General features: G+C 40.5%; 1 protein-coding gene across 3 annotated transcripts in view; it reads left to right on the forward strand.

Annotated features, from left to right (window-relative positions):
- Positions 1–21,402, forward strand: part of LOC126236504 (neuromodulin) — a 949,037-nt gene that overhangs the window by 875,728 nt on the left and 51,907 nt on the right. For all 3 annotated transcript variants that reach the window (XM_049945862.1, XM_049945864.1, XM_049945863.1), the window contains one exon: positions 11,872–11,993. In XM_049945862.1, the coding sequence (XP_049801819.1) occupies positions 11,872–11,993 (122 nt within the window). The remainder of the gene's footprint in view (positions 1–11,871; positions 11,994–21,402) is intronic.

Raw genomic sequence — 21,402 nt, forward strand, 5'->3', positions numbered from 1 at the left:
TAGTTACAAGCGGGCCTGACTTATCGACGCCGTGTGGCGGCGCCGTGCATTGCAAAGTTTCACTGACCTGGTGGTGAATCTCATCTTACACGCACGCCTCCCTGAAGCTTCTGACATGCAGTTCTCTGCCGGAAAAAGCTATAAAAAAACAGCTGTACACATCATAACCTCAAGCCGCACTAAAGTTGTTTTGTCGGTGCAAGGAATAGTTAAGTGAAAGTATTTATCTGCCCAATATTTCACTCTATTACGATAAACCTGCATACACCAGTTACTACCACGCCTTACTCTAAGCTTTATAAAGTCCGAAAAGTTCACCTGCACACCTCATTCATAACCGTAGCCAGTCTGTAGTAATTATGACCTATGCTATCAGATTCACGGAACATAATTTTCAAGTTCGCGGGTAAACAACACGTCACGCGGTATTTAGTTATTTTAAACGTCACCAAAACTTGTGAATTTCACCTTATGCATTAAGTCGAACTCTCTTCCACACCTTACAGCACTTCTCAAACATTTTAGTACCGAAATATCACAATTTTTATCATTTTCAATGGAGCACATGACAGTCGGTCTGATCACTGTGAGATCCAAGCCCCGACTCTATTCTTCTCTCTACATAAAAGAAGCTTCTAGTTCTCAAAAAACGCGCGAATATGCTAATTTATGATTGGTAGAGAAACATCACAGCCAATCGGAAAGCAGCAGCAAGCCCGTTCAATCCCACGAATATATACAGAATTCGTCGCTGAATCAGAACAGTAAATTACCACAAATAAATTTTGAAACCCACAAATATAAAATTAATTCCCTCTTAACAAAACTACTTTTCCGAAATCAGAATCTCATTTCCCCAGTATCAAAACTGACGAAATATTTTAGAACAAACTCCCCGGAACTAATAACTAACACACACGTCATTCCCGGATGTTCCTCAAGTGGCCAATTACTTCACTGTACAGTATAAAAACTTAAGATAAAACTGCATTTCACATTCACACCCTCATTCACTCTCATAACTAGACATAATAATAGTAGCAGTTAATTGACTGCAGTTCATACAGTGTCCATCGCTAGTGACCTCTTTCATACCGCATAGACACTACATACACTCGAGCCAACTGACGCCACCTGCCTTGCGCGTGACTCATAGTGCACGCCTGTTCACAGATCTCCTATCTCAATAGGGACGATGAAGAGGCGCTACGCCTCAGGTGTCAGTAAAGAGACCAGGATTAGAGATCATGGTTACGATCATTACTAAAATTAATAAATCAATCGAGAAGACTAGGAGAGAATTTTTGCTAGAAAGAGCAGAAAACAGTTGTTAGCATCCCACATACATAGTGAAGGCACATTATTTAGTTCCACCGTGAGGGACGTAGAGGAATTATGGGCAAAGTTGAAACGTATTGAAAATTGCGCTCTGGAGAACTATCTGCCGAATAAGTGGATAAAGGACGCATTACTTAACAGCAAAAACCGGAAAATGCTGAAGAAGCAAAGACTGTTGCACTCTGTCCAACGGGGGAAGCGTATAAGACGATAGACAAAAGGTGCAAACATTCGCGCGTCTGTTAAAAGACCGACGCACGAAGCACACAACCAACCACCAGCGTAATACCTTAGCGAAAGTTCTGTCCGAGAACCCGCGAAAATTCTGATCTTATGTAAAAGGCTTCTACCCAGTCGCTCCCTGACCAACATGGTGTGCCAATAGAAGACAGCAAAAGGAAAGCTGAAGTTTTAAATTTCACGTTCGAGAAATCGTTCACACAGGATGATCGTAGAAGCATACCATCGTTTGAGTATCGCACAGACTCCCGTATGGAGGACACAGTAATAGCCATCCCTAGCGTAGAGAAGCAACTAAAAGGATTGAAAAAAGTAAATCGCGAAGTCCGTATGGAATGCCAGTTCGGTTGTACAAAGTGTACTCTACGGCATTTACTCCATATTTAGGTTGTATTTGTTGTGAATCTCTCACCCAACCCAAAGTCCCGAGCGACTGGGAGAAAGCTCAAATATAATAGTTGAAATAAAGTTCAATAAATGTCCAAAAATACTAAACTTCGTTGAGATGGAAAACTTTTTTCCATAAATCAGCAGCGATTAGGAAAGCATTGCTCGTGCGCAACTCAGCGTGGCCTTTTCTTACATGATATCATGTGAACCATGGATGAACGGCAACAGACATATTCCACAACCATAGATTTTCGGAAAACGTTTGACTCTGTGCCTCACTGCAGACTGTTAACAAAGATACGAGCAAACGGAGTAGATTCCCAGACATGTGAGTGACAGGAAGACTTCTTAAGTAACAAAACCCAGTACATCGTCCTCGACAAGTGTTCATCAGAGACAAGAATGTCGTCTGGAAGGCTCCAAGCAAGTGTGATAGGACCGTTCTTATCATATATATATACATAAATGATCTGATGGACAGGGTGAGAAGCTATCTGCGGCTGTTGGCTGATGATGGTGCGGAGTACGGGAAGGTGTCGTGTTTTATTGAGTGGACGAGGATACAATTAAAGTTGATGTGATGAATGACAGCTCGTTCTAAATGCAGAAAAAAATAAGTTAATGCAGATGAGAAGGAAAAACAAGCGGATAGTGTTTGAATAATACATTCGTAGTGTGCTACTTGACGTAGTCGCGTGGATTAAATATACTACTAGCCATTAAAGTTGCTACACCAGGAAGATGACGTGCTACAGACGCGAAATTTAACCGACAAGAAGCAGAACCTGTGATATGCAAATGATTAGCTTTTCAGAGCAGCCAGACGGAGTGGCCGAGCGGTTCTAGGCGCTACAGTCTGGAGCCACGCGACCGCTACGGTCGCAGGTTCGAATCCTGCCTCGGGCATGGATGTGTGTGATGTCCTTAGGTTGGTTAGGTTTAAGTAGTTCTAAGTTCTAGGGGACTGATGACCTCAGAAGTTCAGTCCCATAGTGCTCAGAGCCATTTTTTTCAGAGCATTCACTCAAGGTTGGCATCGGTGGCGACACCTACAACGTGCTGACATGAGGTAAGTTTCCAACCGATTTCTCATACAAAAACAGCAGTTGACCGGCGTTGCCTGGTGAAACGTTGTTGTGATGCCTCGTGTAAGGAGGAGTAATGCGTACCATCACGTTTCCGACTTTGATAAAGGTCGGATTGTAGCCTATCGCGATTGCGGTTTATCGTATCGCGACATTGCTGCTCGCGTGGGTGAGACCCAATGACTGTTAGCAGAATATGTAATCGGTGGGTTCAGGAGGGTAATACGGAACGCCGTGCTGGATCCCAACGGCCTCGAATCACTAGCAGTCGAGATGACAGGCATCTTATCCGCATGGCTGTAACGGATCGTGCAGCCACGTCTCGATTCCTGAGACGAACAGTTCGTCTACGTTTGCAGCAGCACAGACTATCAGTTCGGAGACCACGGCTGCGGTTACCCTTGACGCTGCATCACAGAGAGGAGCGCCTGCGATGGTGTACTTAACGACGAACCTGGGTGCACGAAAGGCAAAACGTCATTTTTTCGGATGAATCCAGGTTCTGTTTACAGCATCATGATGGTCGCTCCCGTGTTTGGCGACATCGCGATGAACGCACATTGGAAGCGTGTATTCGTCATCGCCATACTGGTGTACCACCCGGCGTGATGGAATGGGGTGCCATTGGTTACATGTCTCGGTCACCTCTTGTTCGCACTGAAGGCACTTTGAACAGTGGGCGTTGCATTTCAGATGTGCTACGACCGTCTCTCTACCCTTCATTCGATCCCTGCGGAACCCTACATTTCGGCAGGATAATGCACGACCGCATGTTGCAGGTCCTGTACGGGCCTTTCTGGATTCAGAAAATGTTCGACTGCTGCCATGGCCGTCACATTCTCCAGATCTCTCACCAATTGAAAACGTCTGGTCAATGGTGGCCGAGCAACTGGCTCGTCACAATACGCCAGTCACTACTCTGGATGAACTGTGGTATCGTGTTGAAGCTGCACGAGCAGCTGTACCTGTACACGCCATCCAAACTCTGTTTGACTTAATGACCAGGCGTATCAAGGCCGTTATTACGGCCAGAGGTGGTTGTTCTGGGTACTGATTTCTCAGGATCTATGCACCCAAATTGCGTGAAAATGTAATAACATGTCAGTTCTAGTATAATATATTTGTCCAATGAATAACCGTTTATCATCTGCATTACTTCTTGGTGTAGCAATTTTAATGGCCAGTAGTGTACTTAGCCGTTACGGTGCGAAGTGATATGAAAGGGAACGAGAACGTAAGGAATGTAGTAGGGAAAGCGAAAAATCGACTTAGGCTTATTGCGAGAATTATTGGAAAACGTGGTTCATCTGCAAAGGAGACCGCGTAGAGAACACTTGTGCGACCTATTCTTGAGTACTGCTCGTTGTTTGGAATCCTCACCACGTCGAATTAAAGGAAACCGTCTAAGCATTTCAGAGACGGGCTCCTAGATTTGTTATCTGTAGGTTCGATCAATAGCTAAATGTTACGGAGATGCTTTGAGAACTCAAATGGGAATCCCTGGACGTAAGGCGACGTTTCTTTCGAGGAATAGTGACGAAAAAATTTAGAGGCCCGCCACTCGAAGGTGATTGCAGAACTATTCTACTGCCACCAACGAACCTTTTGCGTAATGATCACAAAAATAAGATAATAGAAACTAGACTCGTACGGAGGCATATACACAGTCGTTTTCCCTCGGTGTATTTCGAAGTGGCATAGGAAAGGAAGCAACTAGGTTATCCGCCGCCACGAACCTTCAGTAGTATGTATGTAGATGTAGCTGGAGATTGCCACATCTGTTTTATCCCAGTATGGTTCAAAAGTTGGAGTTGTTTCTCATCTATACAACAGAACAAGCCTCTGGAAGTCAGAACTGAGCTCTCTTAAAAACTGATTTCCTACCCTTGCTCTTCTTCTCTGTGGCTTACTGCCGTTGGTTCGTCCATTGTACGGTAAATTTCCAGCACAAGGAGCATGTTAATCTGTTAGTTAGTTAGTTACATATCCATAGATCATTTGAACGATTCTTTTAGCGAAATGACTTGGAACGAGTCAATTTATTGGAATGTATATATAAGTGTTAACATTAATTAACATATTACTATCTTTAGTCCTCACGCAGCAACTTTTTTTTAGTGACTACCAGCTTTTGAGAAGTAATTTTTCACTGGAATTGATGGAGTTATCCAGGAGAAATGATTTTAAATTAGATTTAAAACTTGCTGCCAGACGTTTTATGTTATTGTATGTTATTGGGCAAATAATCAAAAATTTTTGTTGCTGCGTATGAACTCGTCTCTGAGTCACTGACAGCTTCAACAATGGGTAATAAGGTCATTTTGTCCTGTAGTGTTGTACGTACGGACATCACTCTTCCTCTCAAACTGTGATGGATTATTAATGACGAAGTTCATTAGCGAATATAGAAATTGCGACGGCGCAGGTAAAATGCCTAGCTCCTCGAAGAGGTACCTACATGACATCCGTGGGTGAACAACACATATTATTCTTACTGCTCAATTTTGTGCATCCAATACTTTCTTTCTAAATGATGAGTTACCCCAGAAACTTTTTTCCGTACGACATTATTAAGTGGAAATATGCAAAATATGTCAGGAGGTTAATACGTTTGTTTCCAAGATTAGCAGTTATACAAAGAGCGAAAGTCGCTGAACTTAATTATTTGAGACGCTCAGTAATATGATTCTTGCAGTTCAGGTTTTCATCAATATGTACACCCAAAAATTTGGAGCATTCTACCCTACTTACTGACTCTTGCTCATATGCTACATCAATCGTTCGTATGACTATTTGTTGTACAGAAGTGAATGAAGTGTGGTTTTTTTTTCAAAGTTTAGGGAGAGTTCATTTTCAGAGAACCACTTAATAATTGTTTAGAAAATATCATTTACCAACTCTTCTGTAGCTTTATCTCTGAAAGGATTTATTGTAATACTAGTATCGTCTGCAAAAAGTACGAATTTTGCTTGTTTGATTTTAAGTGGAAGGCCATTCACCATGTATGAGGAATAGGAGCGGGCCCAAAATTGAACCCTGTGGGATCCCCTTAGTGATTTTTTTCCTCCAGTCACAAAAATTTACTAACTTTACGGCATTAAATTATTCAGCACAACCTTTTTCATTCTTCTCGTGAAGTATGATTCAAACCAGCTGTGCACAAAGCGATCAATTGCGTAAAACTTGAATTTTTCTTAGAGAGTATCATGATCTACACAATCAAACGATTTGAAAAGTTCACAAAAAATAACAAAGGGCTATTTATTATTATTTAAGGCCTGTACTATTTGATGAATGAATATAAATAGCATTCTCAGTCGAGCAACCTTTCTGGAATCCAAATTGTGATATGCTAAGTAAATTAAGCTTGTGAGTACTCTAGAGTACACTACTTTTTCGAATATTTTGGAAAAATATGTCAGTAAGAAATTGGACGATAATTGCTTAAGTCAGTCTTATCCCTTTCTTATGAAGTGATTTAATAACTGCATATTTTAACCTGCCTGGAAAAATTCCCTGTGCCAGTAATGCATTGTTTATATCATTAAGGATATAATTAAGCTGTAACTACTTTTCAGGACTCTGTTTGCAATGCCGTCAACCCCTCAAGAGATTTTGTTTTTTTAGAATTTTAGTATTTATGAATTTCATTGAAGGATGTTGGTGCTACTTCTGGTTGCTTAAAGTTTTTTGGAATGATATTTTAATGTATCCTCTTGCTTCTTCAACTGAACAGTTTAATTCTATGTTTACTGATATATTTAAAAAAGTCATTGTTAAAAGCAGTTGCAACTTGTGAATTATCAGTCATAATATTGTCATTTAGTTTAGTTGTTATGGAATCTTGCACACTGACTGCCCGTCCTGTCTCCTGTTTGAAGATGTCCCATATAATGTTAACTCTTGGCTTATACTAAGTCTCCCTGGTGCCAGTTTCTCTATCCGGGAAACAAATTCGCTAATAAACATTATGCAATAGTAATTTACAAGTCTGGCTATGTTGTGCTTCTGGTAACGGGAAAGGTTCCCATCTACTCGCGTCTTTAGTGTAGGTGTTCCACCCTGCGCTGTCATTCTTCAGGGACTGATGTTCCCCGTGCCCCAAGTTTATAGCCTAGGGTTTAAGAGCTTAAGAAGACTGCCAAGCCATTTGCCAACTAGCAGCTAATGGGGAGCTTCCAGAGAGGCCTCTTCAGATAGAAGCGGTGTGCTTTCCTTTCTGAAAAACTGCCGTTGTGGAACAAAATCGTATACAGTGCCTACACCAATCATTGGAAATGAACTCACACGCGAATAGTATCACACACGTATGAATCATTTCGTTCCTACGTTCACCAGCACAAGTGTCCATAGGAGCAGCATAGATCTACTAGAAAGTAGTTATAGAAACTGATACATGAAACAGATCTCATTACATGATGACAAAGTGTTATTTTAATGTGAAAGAAAGAACAAAAATTGCAGACGATTCGTCTCAGAGAAACAATAAGTGACAGAGGTCATACATTAGTAGAAACTGTCGAGAAGAATAACATGTTTTATCTTAAATCCAATATTCCAGAAAAAATTGGAAATTTGACTTGAGAAGGACCAAACAGAATAAATAAATTAAATTAATTACAATTTACCAAATAATAATATAATAGTACGAGGTATGACAGTTCTGGACTTCTTTCGAATAACCAGTGATCAGAGCCGTAAAAGAAGTTTTCATACCGTTAAACTGGGAAAACAAAGAAGAAACATACTTCCATGGAACTTATCAGAATCACTTCCGTTTTGTTAATAGATTTGTGTTTACCACTGATGCAGATAAGCTTCAGTAACTGCTGGAATAACGTAGAAGAAAAATTTGGAAGCAGGCCTGAAAATCAGTTGCCGTAAGATTTAAATAATGTATAATTAAGTTGATGAAAAGAAATGTGCTGCTTATAAGACCGGAATTCACAATGAGTGCTGTTCATAGACAAGCATTTTGTGTGTCTTAAAGCATTTCCCTCTAGAATTTATACAGTAGTACAAGAGAAACGCCTGAGATATTACTATTCAGAATACTTTCCCAGTACGTCATCGAAAATAAAAATACTGATTATTATGCAATTCCGTGAAGGTCGAGAGTAACGTTAAATGACGCCAAACCTGAGCAAAAAATGTAAATAACTAATATTAATGACTACTGTCAAAAGCTGCAAATGACGTATTCACGTAATTATCAGGTTACTGCCTATTAATAGCTTGAGGAACAATATTAATCAAGCCAGTGAAGCAACAGCCGAAGGTAATTGATCTACCAACCTAATTCCTATGTAAAAAATATATATAAGTAATTAAAGTAAATTATTCACAACTCGATCTCATGGTAGTTCTGCTAAGCGATATTGAATAAATAACAAGGGAATACGTAATGTGTTGGGTCGTGCTATCTTCGAACAATTCGTCATCAGTCCTTTCTTTACGGCCTCTGACAAGAAAGATGCAGATATTCATTCAAAGCTGTGGTTATTATCGTGGGACATTATCAGGTTTCTTACTGCAACTAAATTCCACTTACACATTTCAAAAAGTATCTTATCTGAAGTTAGGGAACACAGGAACACGTGGTCGTACTTTGCAATAGCCAGACGAAAAACGACGCCGCAGAATGGCGAGAATAATTGAAGTACAGCAAAAGATATACAGAGTTCACTTCTGTTCGGCCTGTTTAGCAAAACTCTTCCACCAAATTTTTTATGATTTTAATTACAAAACGTATTTTAAACAGAAAAACAAAAACACAAGATTACCACATATAACAGTACTAATATGTTTCTGTCGGTATACCTTCATCTGACTCTTTAGACGGTTATGAAGATACACGAGGGCAATGCATATATGAAGGGCTTATTTCAATATTGGTACAAGTCCATTACCTCCACTTTTCTGTCTATAATGATTCTGAAGTTAATGAGCCAAACAAACAGAAAGGAAGGTTCATCTCTAGCAAGAAGCCATATGCTTGAATATTTCTGGTATCTCAAATGCAGATTTTTCAGCGCTCATTTAACTTAGGGCTCTGTATCTCAATATGAACAAAAATGGACTTTTACCACTATTGAAATAAGCCCTTCATATGTATTTCATGGCTAGCATATATAACGCTGTAATGTTCATTGTGCATAAGGCATTGAAACCGATGATAAAAATACTTTGCGATCGAGCCTTGAAATGTTTCTTTACATATTTCTAAATTGAAGTCCCCCTCCACGTTTTTCTGTATATGTGAAGACTGATCTCAGAAACTAGTGTAGGTATTTTGACGGTTTATTACCTGCACGCCAGAGTAGTAGTCCAGCCGTAGATACTAACTGCTACCCGTACGAATACTGGGCGAGTTGCAAATATGAAAGTGCCAATTAACAATTAAACAGAACCAGTCGAAAAGTTTTTATGTTTATGGAAGTTGAAAACAACAGCTTGACTGACACGAAACGAAACGAAAGAGTAAACCTAACTTGGAAAGTTTTCAAAATTAAGCTTCCACTGAGTCTAAATAGGTAAGTTTATGAGTAGTGTATATTGTCAGTATTGACTTACACCGTTCGTCAGAAAAGTTCCGAATCTGATTTTATTCCTGGCGCAAAGCGACATCAACACAGTAAGTGCGGTGCCTGCTTGAATTAACTGCTTTAAACAACAGGTGAACATTCGATCAGTCAATTGAGAGTAGGCAGCATTAAGTAGTGGACGTGCGGCCGTAGTGTGTCAACGTTGTTGTGTCCAAATCACAATAGAGCATCATCTCTAAATCAGGTGTTCAAGGCGTTGTCCAGAACGTTTTGAAGAAGAGAAAAGTGTGTACAAATATGGTCCCGCATGCTCCGGCTCTCAAACGAAAACGACTCGTGAGTTGACTGAAATGCAAACAGCGGACATATCTTTTCCGAAATAAATTATTACGGGTGAAGAGACTCGGTATTATCAATGCGAATCTACCACAAAACGACAGAGTGCAGAAAGTCACATGAAGGGTCAGTTTCGCATGGTTGTATGAACTTGTCGGCGCTGTACTCTAGTGAGGGGAAAATGAGCAGAGCACCTAAAGCATAAAAACCACCATATAAACTTCTCTCTATTTTTTATTCAATCTCGAAACCTTTTGGAATGATGGTGTACCGCAGTGAGATATTTAATGCAAAAACCGTGTAAAAAGTGATGATTCCTTAGCGTGTCATGGAGAGATGAATGTTGGTGATTACCAGAAGAGAAAGGAAAACAAATAGATCAGCGAACAGACTAAAAGACGTAATTACGGATGCATGGAGAATAGCGTAGTTTGCCAAACGAATGCTAGATGGACCGAGGACATTCTTTTCTGATTTCGAAGAATAATGAGTGAGTGAAAAGACAACCTAATGAAATGCAATTGTTGATAGTTACAATGTCTGTATTTATACAGCGTCTCTGCCTTCACAATACAATGTTTTTCAGACACGCATACATGCCTGGCGAAACAGGCACTGTCACTGACGATTACAGCTGTGGTAAACATTATGAAATAGATCCGCTTTCTGCGATTATGCCTTGACGTCAGTTGTTTGCGACACGTGAAAATTTGTGTCTGACCGGGACTCGAACCCGGATTTCCCTCTTGCTGTGAGCGCTTGCCTTAGCCACCTCGGCTATCCGAGAACAGTCCTGGAAGCGTACTCGTACAGCCGATGTGGCTAAGGTGACTGTTTGCGATAAGCGGGAAATCCGGTTACGGATCCCGGTCTGACACAAATTTTCATGTGTGGCAAACAGCTGACGTCAAGGCATAGTCGTAGAATGTGGATCTATTTCGAAATGCAATTGCTCTGTAACGAGAAACCGGTGAGCTCGGATTCCTTGTACCAGTATACTCTGTAATATCCCTGAACATCCTTGGGAATTTTGTCGGTGGAATACGATTTCACCCTGTACATAGTAAACAGCAGTGTCCCTATCACATAATACCATGAGGTACGCCAGACAGTACCTTCGCTTCTCACGATTTCTCCACATTAAGAAGAACGACGTACTAGGTTCCACTAGCAAGAAAATCTTCAATATACTCGCATATCTGTTCGGATACTTTGTACGGATTTTTTGTTGTGCTATTCGAGTAGTTTGGCTGATCTGGAGTAATGTTTTGATGCCAAATATGCACATGTTTTAAAAAAATGTGTGAAATCTTATGGGACTTAACTGCTAAGGTCATCAGTCCCTAAGCTTACACACTACTTAACCTAAATTCATACAAATACATACACCCATGCCCGAGGGAGGACTCGAACCTCCGCCGGGACCAGCCGCACAGTCCATGACTGCAGCGCCTGAGACCGCTCGGCACATGTTTTAAAAGTTTCATGTTGTTTAGAGTATGTCGTGGCACAAATAATATTTATGTTCTGTAATATTTATTTATGTTAGTAGAGTGCTTCACTTTATGGCCCGCACAACAGTGTAAGGTAGTAAGATGTCCTTGTGAGCATAAAAAAATTTCTCAGTGTGAAAGCTGCGATAATAGCCGCGACTCTTGGCCCCTGTGGATGATCACCCACCCCATAATCAGAGCGCTGTCCCCAGTGACGCGCCGCTGCTGCTTACAGAACTAATGGCCAGGAAGAACCCCCACCCGCTGTGCAGAGCGGTGGTTGTGCTTGGCCACGCCCACTGCCTCCTCCGCAGCCTTCACGGCCCCCTGCGACGCGGCAGTACGCAGCCAGCACTCATATACCACCCTGCTGAAGGCGCTGCTCGCAGCGGTCGGCCCACTAAACTACACGCCTTGCTCAGAGTTGTTCTCTCTTGTTTCCAGAACTCTGCAATGCGGCTACGAAGATCCAGGCGCAGTTCAGAGGTCACATGGCCCGGAAGACAACTCCAAAGGAGAAAACCGCTGAGGACCTCAGCAAGGAGATGGAGAAACTAGACGCCAAGGTACGTGTTTCACCCCTATGTCCACCGCGCCAGACTAAAACACGGATCAATACTCTGCGTCTTTGTGCGTCTACTAGTCCGTAACAAGTAGTTTCGTAACAAATGTGAGTGCAGACTGTAAAAAAAAATTACATATTTCATTTCTTGGTCAGTGATACTGTTCTAAAGTAATTTTCTAATCGTTTAGTAGAGAGCCTACAGTTTTGGTTTCTTTTGGGAAACTAAGTTTGTAGAAAATCTATTTTCACTTAAACTGACGGATGTAACAGAAATATTTGTCTATCCTTGTACTAGCTGGTTACAGGGACTTCGGCTGTCAAGTCTGAAATGGAAATTAACACCTGAAGCCGTCGCTTTTGCGTTTGATTTATTTATGCAACCAGTTTCGGTGTTCCTTTACATCAGCTTCGGACCTCTTGACCACCGTAAATTGGAAGGTTCAAAATAGCTCTGAGCATATGGGACTTAACTTCTGAGGTCATCAGTCCCCTAGAACTTAGAACTACTTAAACCTAACTAACCCAAGGACATCACACACATCCATGCCCGAGGCAGGATTCGAACCTGCGACCGTAGCGGTCGCGCGGCTCCAGACTGTAGCGCCTAGAACCGCTCGGCCACTCGGGCCGGCGAAATTGGAAGGAATCCAATCTCGTGTGCAATCATAACAAGAGCCAATATTAAATAACCAATGTCCGTAGATCTCTGGTTTGCAAGACACTACCCCTTCGTTTATTAACTGATGGCTGTCAGAAGGACAGGCTCCTGTTATGATTGCACACGAGATTGGATTCCTCCCAGTTTACGTTGGGCAAGGGCCTGAAGATGGTGTAATGAAACACTGAAACCGGTTGCGCAAATAAATTGCAGGCAAAAGAGACGACTGTAGGTGCTTTAATTTTCATTTCGAAATGGAAAGTGTCAAACACGAACACTTTGACCGAACACTACGGAACTGATGCTCGATATGTTGTCTACAAAGACAGCTTATTTTCAGTACAGAAAAGAGCCGTTTCTACAGATGGAGAATGACGTGAGCACATCACTGGGTCTGTCTAACATTATTGGAACTTTAGAGGTGAAGATCGCAACACAACTTGCCGGGAGAACCGGCGCATGCAACTTATCTTTCGGACTTTCAGAAAGGTCGGTTCATTGTCATAAAATACATGGGAGCATCACAACGACAGATTCGCAGACAGTTGGCCGTTGTACAATGACTGCAGAACGGGTGTTGACAAGAAGGACCCAGGACAACTGTGTGGCAAGAAAACGGGCCTATGCCACGAGAAGATTGTAGAATTTTTTGACTGGCTCTGATGAACTGATGATTTATAATGTGTAAACTCAGGGAGCGTTTACTGAGTGTCATCACGAAGCGTCGGGAAAAGACTAGTGAAAATTCGACTGATATCTTGGGCTGTGATGCGTAGTTTATTGTTGAGACTGTTAAACATACAACAGACGTTTCCATAATATAGAGCCAGGGTCAACTGGGACATTCTGTGATATTCAGCGATAACTCTCTATTCTCTTTCTGGTGGTCGGTTCGATACCACTGTGTCCGTAGACTGCCCAGTGAAAGGTTGTGAGCAGCTCGGCCGAACCTTTACAACTACTAGAATCATGGTGCAGATTGCTACTGGACTGGTAACTGTTGAAGGGAGGTTGACTCTCGCCATTATGTGGCTGGAATGGTACAGTCCTGTTGTCATAGTACAAACTGGCATGTTCTAGAAAGACCATAGATCGTGACTTGGATGTAAAGGGAATACGTATATTTTAATTATTTTAATAAATACAGCAACCAGCCCCTTTTAATGTACTTTTATTTGCGCCAGTGGGTATTTCGGGCTTTCACTCATCTTCATTTTGCGTAATACATATTTGAATCTTATGTAAGTACATCGTCAGCACTTTGAATGCTGCTGCTGGCCTGTGCAAAATTAAGACCTTTTTTTAGCAACTACATTTCGCGAGTTGTTATTTACGATACGTTACTGGTTAGGTGAAGACATAGAAAATTACCGACCCATTTCCCTGCTGTCACCATTCTTAAAAATAATAGAAGCAACTATGAAAGACAGATTAATGAATTACCTTAGAAATACAATCTTTTCAGCGAATAACAGTTTGGTTTCCGAAGTGGCAAAAATACGGAGTCAGCCACAGTATAATTTACAAAAGTTGTACTTGATGCTTTTGACAAAGATGAGTGTGTCACAGGCGAATATTTGGGTCTTCCTAAGGCCTTTGATGCAGTCGACCACAATATTCTATTAAATAAATTAGAAGCATTAGGAATAAGAGGGGTAATTAATGACTGGTTTCGATCATACCTAGCAGACGGGGTACAAATAGCAGAGATAACACACACTTCAAATAGACCTAAACATTTCGTAAAACACTTATCAGAACCATATCAGCGCACACTCGGCTGCAGAGTGAAAATCTCATTCTGGAAACATCCTCCAGCCTGTGGCTAAGCCATGTCTCCGCAATATCCTTTCTTTCAGGGGTGCTAGTTCTGCAGGTTCGCAAGAGAGCTTCTGTAAAGTTTGGAAGGTAGGAGACGAGGCACTGGCAGAAATAAAGCTGTGAGGACGGGGCGTGAGTCATGCTTGGGTAGCTCAGATGGTAGCGCATTTGCCAGCGAAAGGCAAAGGTCCCGAGTTCGAGTCTCAGTCCGGCACACAGTTTTAATCTGCCAGGAAGTTTCATATCAGCGCACACTCCGCTGCAGAGTGAAAATCTCATTCTGGAAACACCCCCCAGGTTGTGGCTAAGCCATGTCTCCGCAATATCCTCCCTTTCAGGGGTGCTAGTTCTGCAGGTTCGCAGGAGAGCTTCTGTAAAGTTTGGAAGGTAGGAGACGAGGCACTGGCAGAAGTAAAGCTGTGAGGACGGGGTGTGAGTCGTGCTTGGGTAGCTCAGATGGTAGCGCACTTGCCCGCGAAAGGCAAAGGTCCCGAGTTCGAGTCTCGGTCCGGCACACAGTTTTAATATGCCAGGAAGTTTCAGAACCAAAATACATTACTATAGGGGTTCCACAAGGTAGAATATTAGGACCAATACTATTCCTGATATACACAAATGACTTTCCGAGTAGTGTTACTCATGGTGAAATACTACTCTTCGCTGATGACAGCAATATTATAGTCACTGAGAAAACAAGAGAACTCCTTGCACAGAAAGCAAAGCAAACGAAGCTCTCAAGGAATTTTACTATTGGTCAATAAGCAATAAAGTGACATTGAACATAAAGAAAATTAATTTGTAAATTATATATTGCAGCGATCAGTCATCCTTTTTAAATTTTACTGTGTAGATCTAGATTTCGGCTTGCCGAAAACTAGATCTAGATTTCGGCTTGCCGAAAACTAGACCTGCACAATAAAATTTAAGAAGGTCGACTGATCGCTGCTATCTATAATTTACAAGTCAATCTAACAGTCGCTGAGTGCAACAGCTTTCTGAATAGAAGGTAACTTGATGGAGAAAGTCAATGACATGAATTTCAGTTTGAAGAAGGAAAATGACAATGTTAAATTAAATGTAGAGGATACCTCTATAGACTCTGTAACAAATGCTAAGTTTCTAGGACTGAATACTGATTCTCAGTTGAAGTGGTGTGAACACACAAAGGTACTTGCAAACAGAATGTCATCAGCATGTTGTGCCCATAGAGTCCTATCATCAGTGTGTAACATGCAGTGTCTTTTAGTTACATACTATTCATATGTACACTCAATTCTTAGCTATGGCACTCTGTTTTGGAGAACAAATGCACAAAATATGAACACAATTTTCGAACTCCAGAAAAGAGCCATACGAATAATAACCAAAAATAGTAGTCGAGCACATTGTAAAGATCTGTTGAAAACACTGCGTATTTTAACTGCTCTGTGTGAATACATTTACCAGTCAGTTGTACACATCAAAAATAACATTGGTAATTACTGCACAAATAGCTCTGTCCATGACCATGGAACAAGAGCTAGACTCAACTTACATTTACCAAGAAACAATACACATAAAATTCAAAACAGCATTTTCTACCAAGGAATAGAACTTTACAAAAACTAAAAAATGGGATTTAAAAAAATCGGAAAAAATACACTTATTTAAAAAGCCAGCTAAAAGGTACCTGTTATGCAATTTATTTTATACATTGAAGGATTACTTAGACAAAACAGAGTAGGGGTTTATTTAAGAAAAGTTATACAAATAAATAACAATAATGATTATAAGACATCCAACATTCCACATAACACCTTCACACGATGTTTCTTTCCTTCTTTTTACCTTTTCTAGACAAACTTACCCCCAAGCTATGAATAGCACAATACTAACACCTCTTCCTCTTTCTGAGCTCAACATCTCACTCACTATAAAGAGATGCTGACTCAGTTTTCAGGATAGCAAATCGGTACAGAAAACGGCCCAGAGATCACCTGTGTGTGTGTGTGTGTGTGTGTGTGTGTGTGTGTGTGTGCGCAGTGAGTGAAGTGTTATGAAACAGTGTGTGTATAGTGTGTGCAGTGACTGGCAGTGAGACATGAGTGAACAGTGTGGCAATACATCATGTAATAAGTTATTTTTAAAATAAGTATTGTATACCAGGAGTATATCTAATGATTGTCTCTAACTAGAAGTCTGTGTGTATGTGTATACAAATTAGTTTATTTTAAATTGGTCTAAGCTTGTATATACTTTGACATGTCCTATATCCTTGTGAAAAGAGATCTATGGATGAATAAAGCTGCTACTACTACTACTACTACTACTACTGCTGCTACTACTTTCTACTCCGCCTGTTGTTATTCCAATTTTCACCTTTGTAGATGTGAAACAAACACTTTCTCATTTGTATGTTGCACGAAAACGTGCAGTATCCTCCATATTGCTGACTGGCATCTTCGTTTGCATCGGAAAATTATATCTATGGTCAAAGCTATATTTTACTTACATGTTAAACAATTTCAGTTTTTTACTCTATAGTCGTACATAAGTTTAAACTAGAAATAGGACTTTCAGAGCACGCAAGTGAAAAATAACTTTGACCACAAAGTTTCCGAAGTTAACAAAGATGTTAGTCAACGACATGGCGGATACTGCGCTGTTTATGTGGAAGAAACGAGTAAAAATCTTTTTGTGACACATCTGTGACTGCGAAAATCAGAATATCAACAAGCACAGTAGAAAGTAAGAACACCTAACCAATAATATATCGTAAATATATAATTCGCGAAGAGTAGTAGCTAAACAAAATTATTAATTTTGCACAGGCCAGTTGCAGCTTCCAAACTGCTCTCAATGTTTTAACGACGTACTTAATGAAGATTCAAATGTGTTACGCCAACTGAATAATATCTTCGTACTTAATGCAACTAATGCCAAAAACATTCGGCAGTTATGAATAAATTTCACAAGTTTAGTACGGTGCAAGATCGTCATCAACGTCTGTTTCTTCAAACACTGTTAAAAATAGGTCTAAGAACTACAAGCCTCTACGGGCAAAGTCATGATCCTAATACTAACGCTGAATTCGTTTGTCTCCTTGAAACCCTGTGACGGGAATCGAAGTAAAAATTGCGAGAGATAGGGTCGTAGTATGACATGTGGAAGTTTGGGTTGGTCCTGGAAGTGTGCTCGGATGGCCGAAGTGGCCAAAGCGACCACTCGCTACAAGCGGGAAACCCGGGTTCGGATCGTTGTCCGGCACAAATTTTTCGTTTGCCACCAGCAGGTAATATTTTGAAACCTAAAGCAGCTAGTGTAAAAAAGTTCCGCAATTGTGGATAAAATAGTAAAAAACCGACTGGTTGCTGTATTTTTCAAAATAATGTAATCCATAGTCAGGAGCTCAACAGCAAGTAAAATGGATAAATTATTGTATACTTTCATACCAGCCTCCAGCCATCAATCTCCATCAACCGATACAGCATATGTTTCATTCATGACAAGAGACTGACGATGACATTTAGGGGCTGTTGGATTCCCCGCCATAAGGAATACAAGATTCTGTTCGTTCCCGCAGAAGTCACATCTCATACTGATGATGATAATGGAGATCAGTTGAGACTCAAATGAAAGTTTAATCATTTAATACCCTTTAGATGATGATGATTTCCACAACGTTTGATAGAATCGGATTGGTGCTTCACGATGTATTACTTCCGGCAGCGTATTTCCAGCCATTTAACTTGTAACTTACTATCCAGAGGATAAGATAGTTGGTATTATCACAGTTTCGACTTTTTATTCGTACATTGTTTCGTACAATGATACCTTTTACATTTAATACATGAAAATTTCATTTCTACGTGTAAAATAGACATTTACGAAAAAATAGAACATTAAGACTAAGAAGTAAGATATATGTACAGACTGAAGCGATGAATGAAAATTTGTACCAAGTCCAGGTTTCAAACCCAGGTCTGTTACTCACTAGGCAGATGCCCTAACCACTACGCCACCCTGGGACAGTGTAGGCGAAATAAAGTAGCAAAATGAGTGTGGGGAGGAAAAAATTGGCGGCCCTCAGCACGTCTTTATGACTCCGCAGGTGTGCTGTGCAGATGAGTCTACCCATACGTTCCCACGCTTTAACAAGAATTATTTCCATTTCTTACTCTACTTCGTATATTATGGAAGTTTGATACTATTTAGACCGCTTCTGGTTTCAGCAAAATAATGGTTTCATCGACTTCACCAGTCAATAAGGCGATGAAATGAAATATTACGGAGAGAATTCTAGCAGTGGTCCATCAGACAGTTGCGCCAGTCAGAGTAATGAAATGAGTTACTCACATTTGATATTTACTTAAAAATTAATTAAAGTCTCTGTCGAAGGCCTACAAGGTCTCCCAAGCTGCTGTGGCTGCAGAAGAGAGTTAATTAACAAGCCGCAGGAGGCTTACACAACCCCCTTTAGAGATGAAGCAAGAGATGAAAACGCTCAATTTTCTTGTGAGAGGAATCGCTTAATGTTGCTTAGCTGAAATCTTGGCAAGAGATGAAAGTCAGTTAAATATCAAATTGCAACTATTTAAATTAATTTGCAATAAGAGATACCTGACAGTGATTGGTTAAATTCACTGGAAAGTGACGAAATTGACACAATCTCCATGTACTGAATTGAAAGGGTCCAACATAATTAGACGAGATAGTCCACCCTTACATACGATGGCGCTGTCTACGACTGCAACAAGATCAGTTCACGCGCGCAGAGATACTGTCCTTGCCGACTCTCAAGTTTGGCCTAGTGTTGTTGTTGTTAATGTTGTTGTCGTAGTCTTGACTCCGAAGACGATGCATCCCTTCAAGATAGTCTATCCTGTTCAATCCTCCTCGTCTCTATGAAACTACTGCAACTTACTTTCCTTGAAACGTGCTTCCTGCACTAAAATATCTACCAGACGCTCTTCCCTCCAATCTGACTATTCCTTGATGCCACGGGATATGTCCTATCACCCGATTTCTTCTTTTAGTCAAGTTGGGCCACAAATTTCTTCTTTCCTCGTTTTGATTCATCACTTCATTAATTCTTCGATCCATCTATTTAGTCTTCAATATTCTTCTGTAGTACCACATTTTAAAAGTTTATATTCGCTTCTTATCTGTACTGTTTATCTTCTATGTTCCAGAAAAGATTTCCCAACACTTATATTTTGGGTTAACAAGTTTGTCTTGTTAAGAATGCTTTTTTTGCTATTGCCAGTCTGCATTTTATTTCCTCCCTACTTTTTTCATCATCAATTATTCTGCTGCCCAAGTAGCTCATCTGCTACATCCATTAAGTCGTTACCTAATCTAATTACCTCAGCATCGCCTGATTCCATTCTACAACATTCCATTGCCTGTTTTTACTTTCTTAGTCGTTATCTTATTTTTTTAAACTGTTTGCAAGAGGTTATCCATTCCAGTTTTACGAGCCCTTTGCTGCTCTTATAGAATTACAGTCTCGTCGTCAGACCTCAATGTTTTCATTTCTTCTCCGTTGGCTTTAATTCACTTTCCAAATGTCTCCTTGGTTTCCGCTACTGCCTGTTCAATGTAAAGGTTGAACAACATCATAGATAAGCTATATTCCTATCTCACTTCCTTGTCAACTGCGCGGTGTAGCCGAGCCGTCTAGGGCGTCTTGTCCGCGCGGCTCCCCCCGTCGGAGGTTCGAGTCCTCCCTCGGGCATGGGTGTGTGTGTTGTTCTTAGCGTAAGTTATTTTAAGTTAGATTAAATAGCGTGTGAGCTGAAGGACCGATGATCTCATCAATTTGGTCCCATAAGACCATACCAAAAATTTCAAATTTTTCACTCCCTTGTCAACCACTGCTTTCCTACCACCTCCCTCGACAGTTTTGTATCTCTACAAGTTGTATGTAACCCTTCGCTCCCTGTATTTTATCCCTGCTACCTTCAGAATTTCGAAGTGTGTATGCCAGTCGACATTGTCGAAAGCTTTATAAAAATCTACAAATGCTATAAATAGAGGTTTGCCTTTCTTCAATCTATCTCCTAAGATAAGTCGTTGTGTCATTGCTGCCTCGCGTTTTCCTACATTTCTCCCTAACCCAAACCGATTTTCTCCGAGTTCGGCTTCCACAGGTTCTTCCAGTTCTGCAAATAACTGGCGTCAGTACTTTGAAACCATGTCTTACAAAACTGGTGTCACGGGAATATTCGCATCCGCGAACGCCTACCTTCTTTGGAATTACTGGTCCAGTCTATAAATCATTAAATACAGCCATAGTGCGGATCTATACCTCTGGCTGTTGTTCAAGTCTACCTTTCTTTATCAATGCAATGTTTTACTGACAGTACACTGCCTATAATTTTATGACAGTTATGAAATTTGTTATATTAACGACGAGCATTATAATAGTTAATATGACCTAGCCAGTCGTTTTAATGGAAATTTCGTGGTGTCCTAATTCTAACATTCAGCTATGTGCGGGATCATCTCATAGCCAGAAGTATTAATATTTCTACTACTTGTGCGAGTTCATCTATGTAGTGTTGGTGCTTCACAGGTGTTACCTGTGGCATTTTCACCGCGTTATACAGATTGGTGCATGAGACTTTTCGAAGTAAAACTGTGTTCCTAAACAGTATTCAACATTTCGTCTACTACATAGGTTTATAGTTTATGGAAAAATAGTGTGTATAAAATAACACCACATTCATTTACGAATGTTTATTGGAACGACACGATTCGACAACATGCTGCCGTCATCAGATGCATACAATTATATGTAGGAACGAACTTTGTTCAAGTCCATAAAAACTGATTTATAAATTATTTCGTAAAGAAAAAAAATGACTTAATAATACTGAACAGACCAATAAATAGTAAATAGTCATACTGTGGAATGTATGTAACGACATAAATATGATTATACAAAAAA

The sequence above is a fragment of the Schistocerca nitens genome, chromosome 2 (assembly GCF_023898315.1).
Source record: "Schistocerca nitens isolate TAMUIC-IGC-003100 chromosome 2, iqSchNite1.1, whole genome shotgun sequence".
NCBI classification, from domain to species: Eukaryota; Metazoa; Arthropoda; class Insecta; order Orthoptera; family Acrididae; genus Schistocerca; species Schistocerca nitens.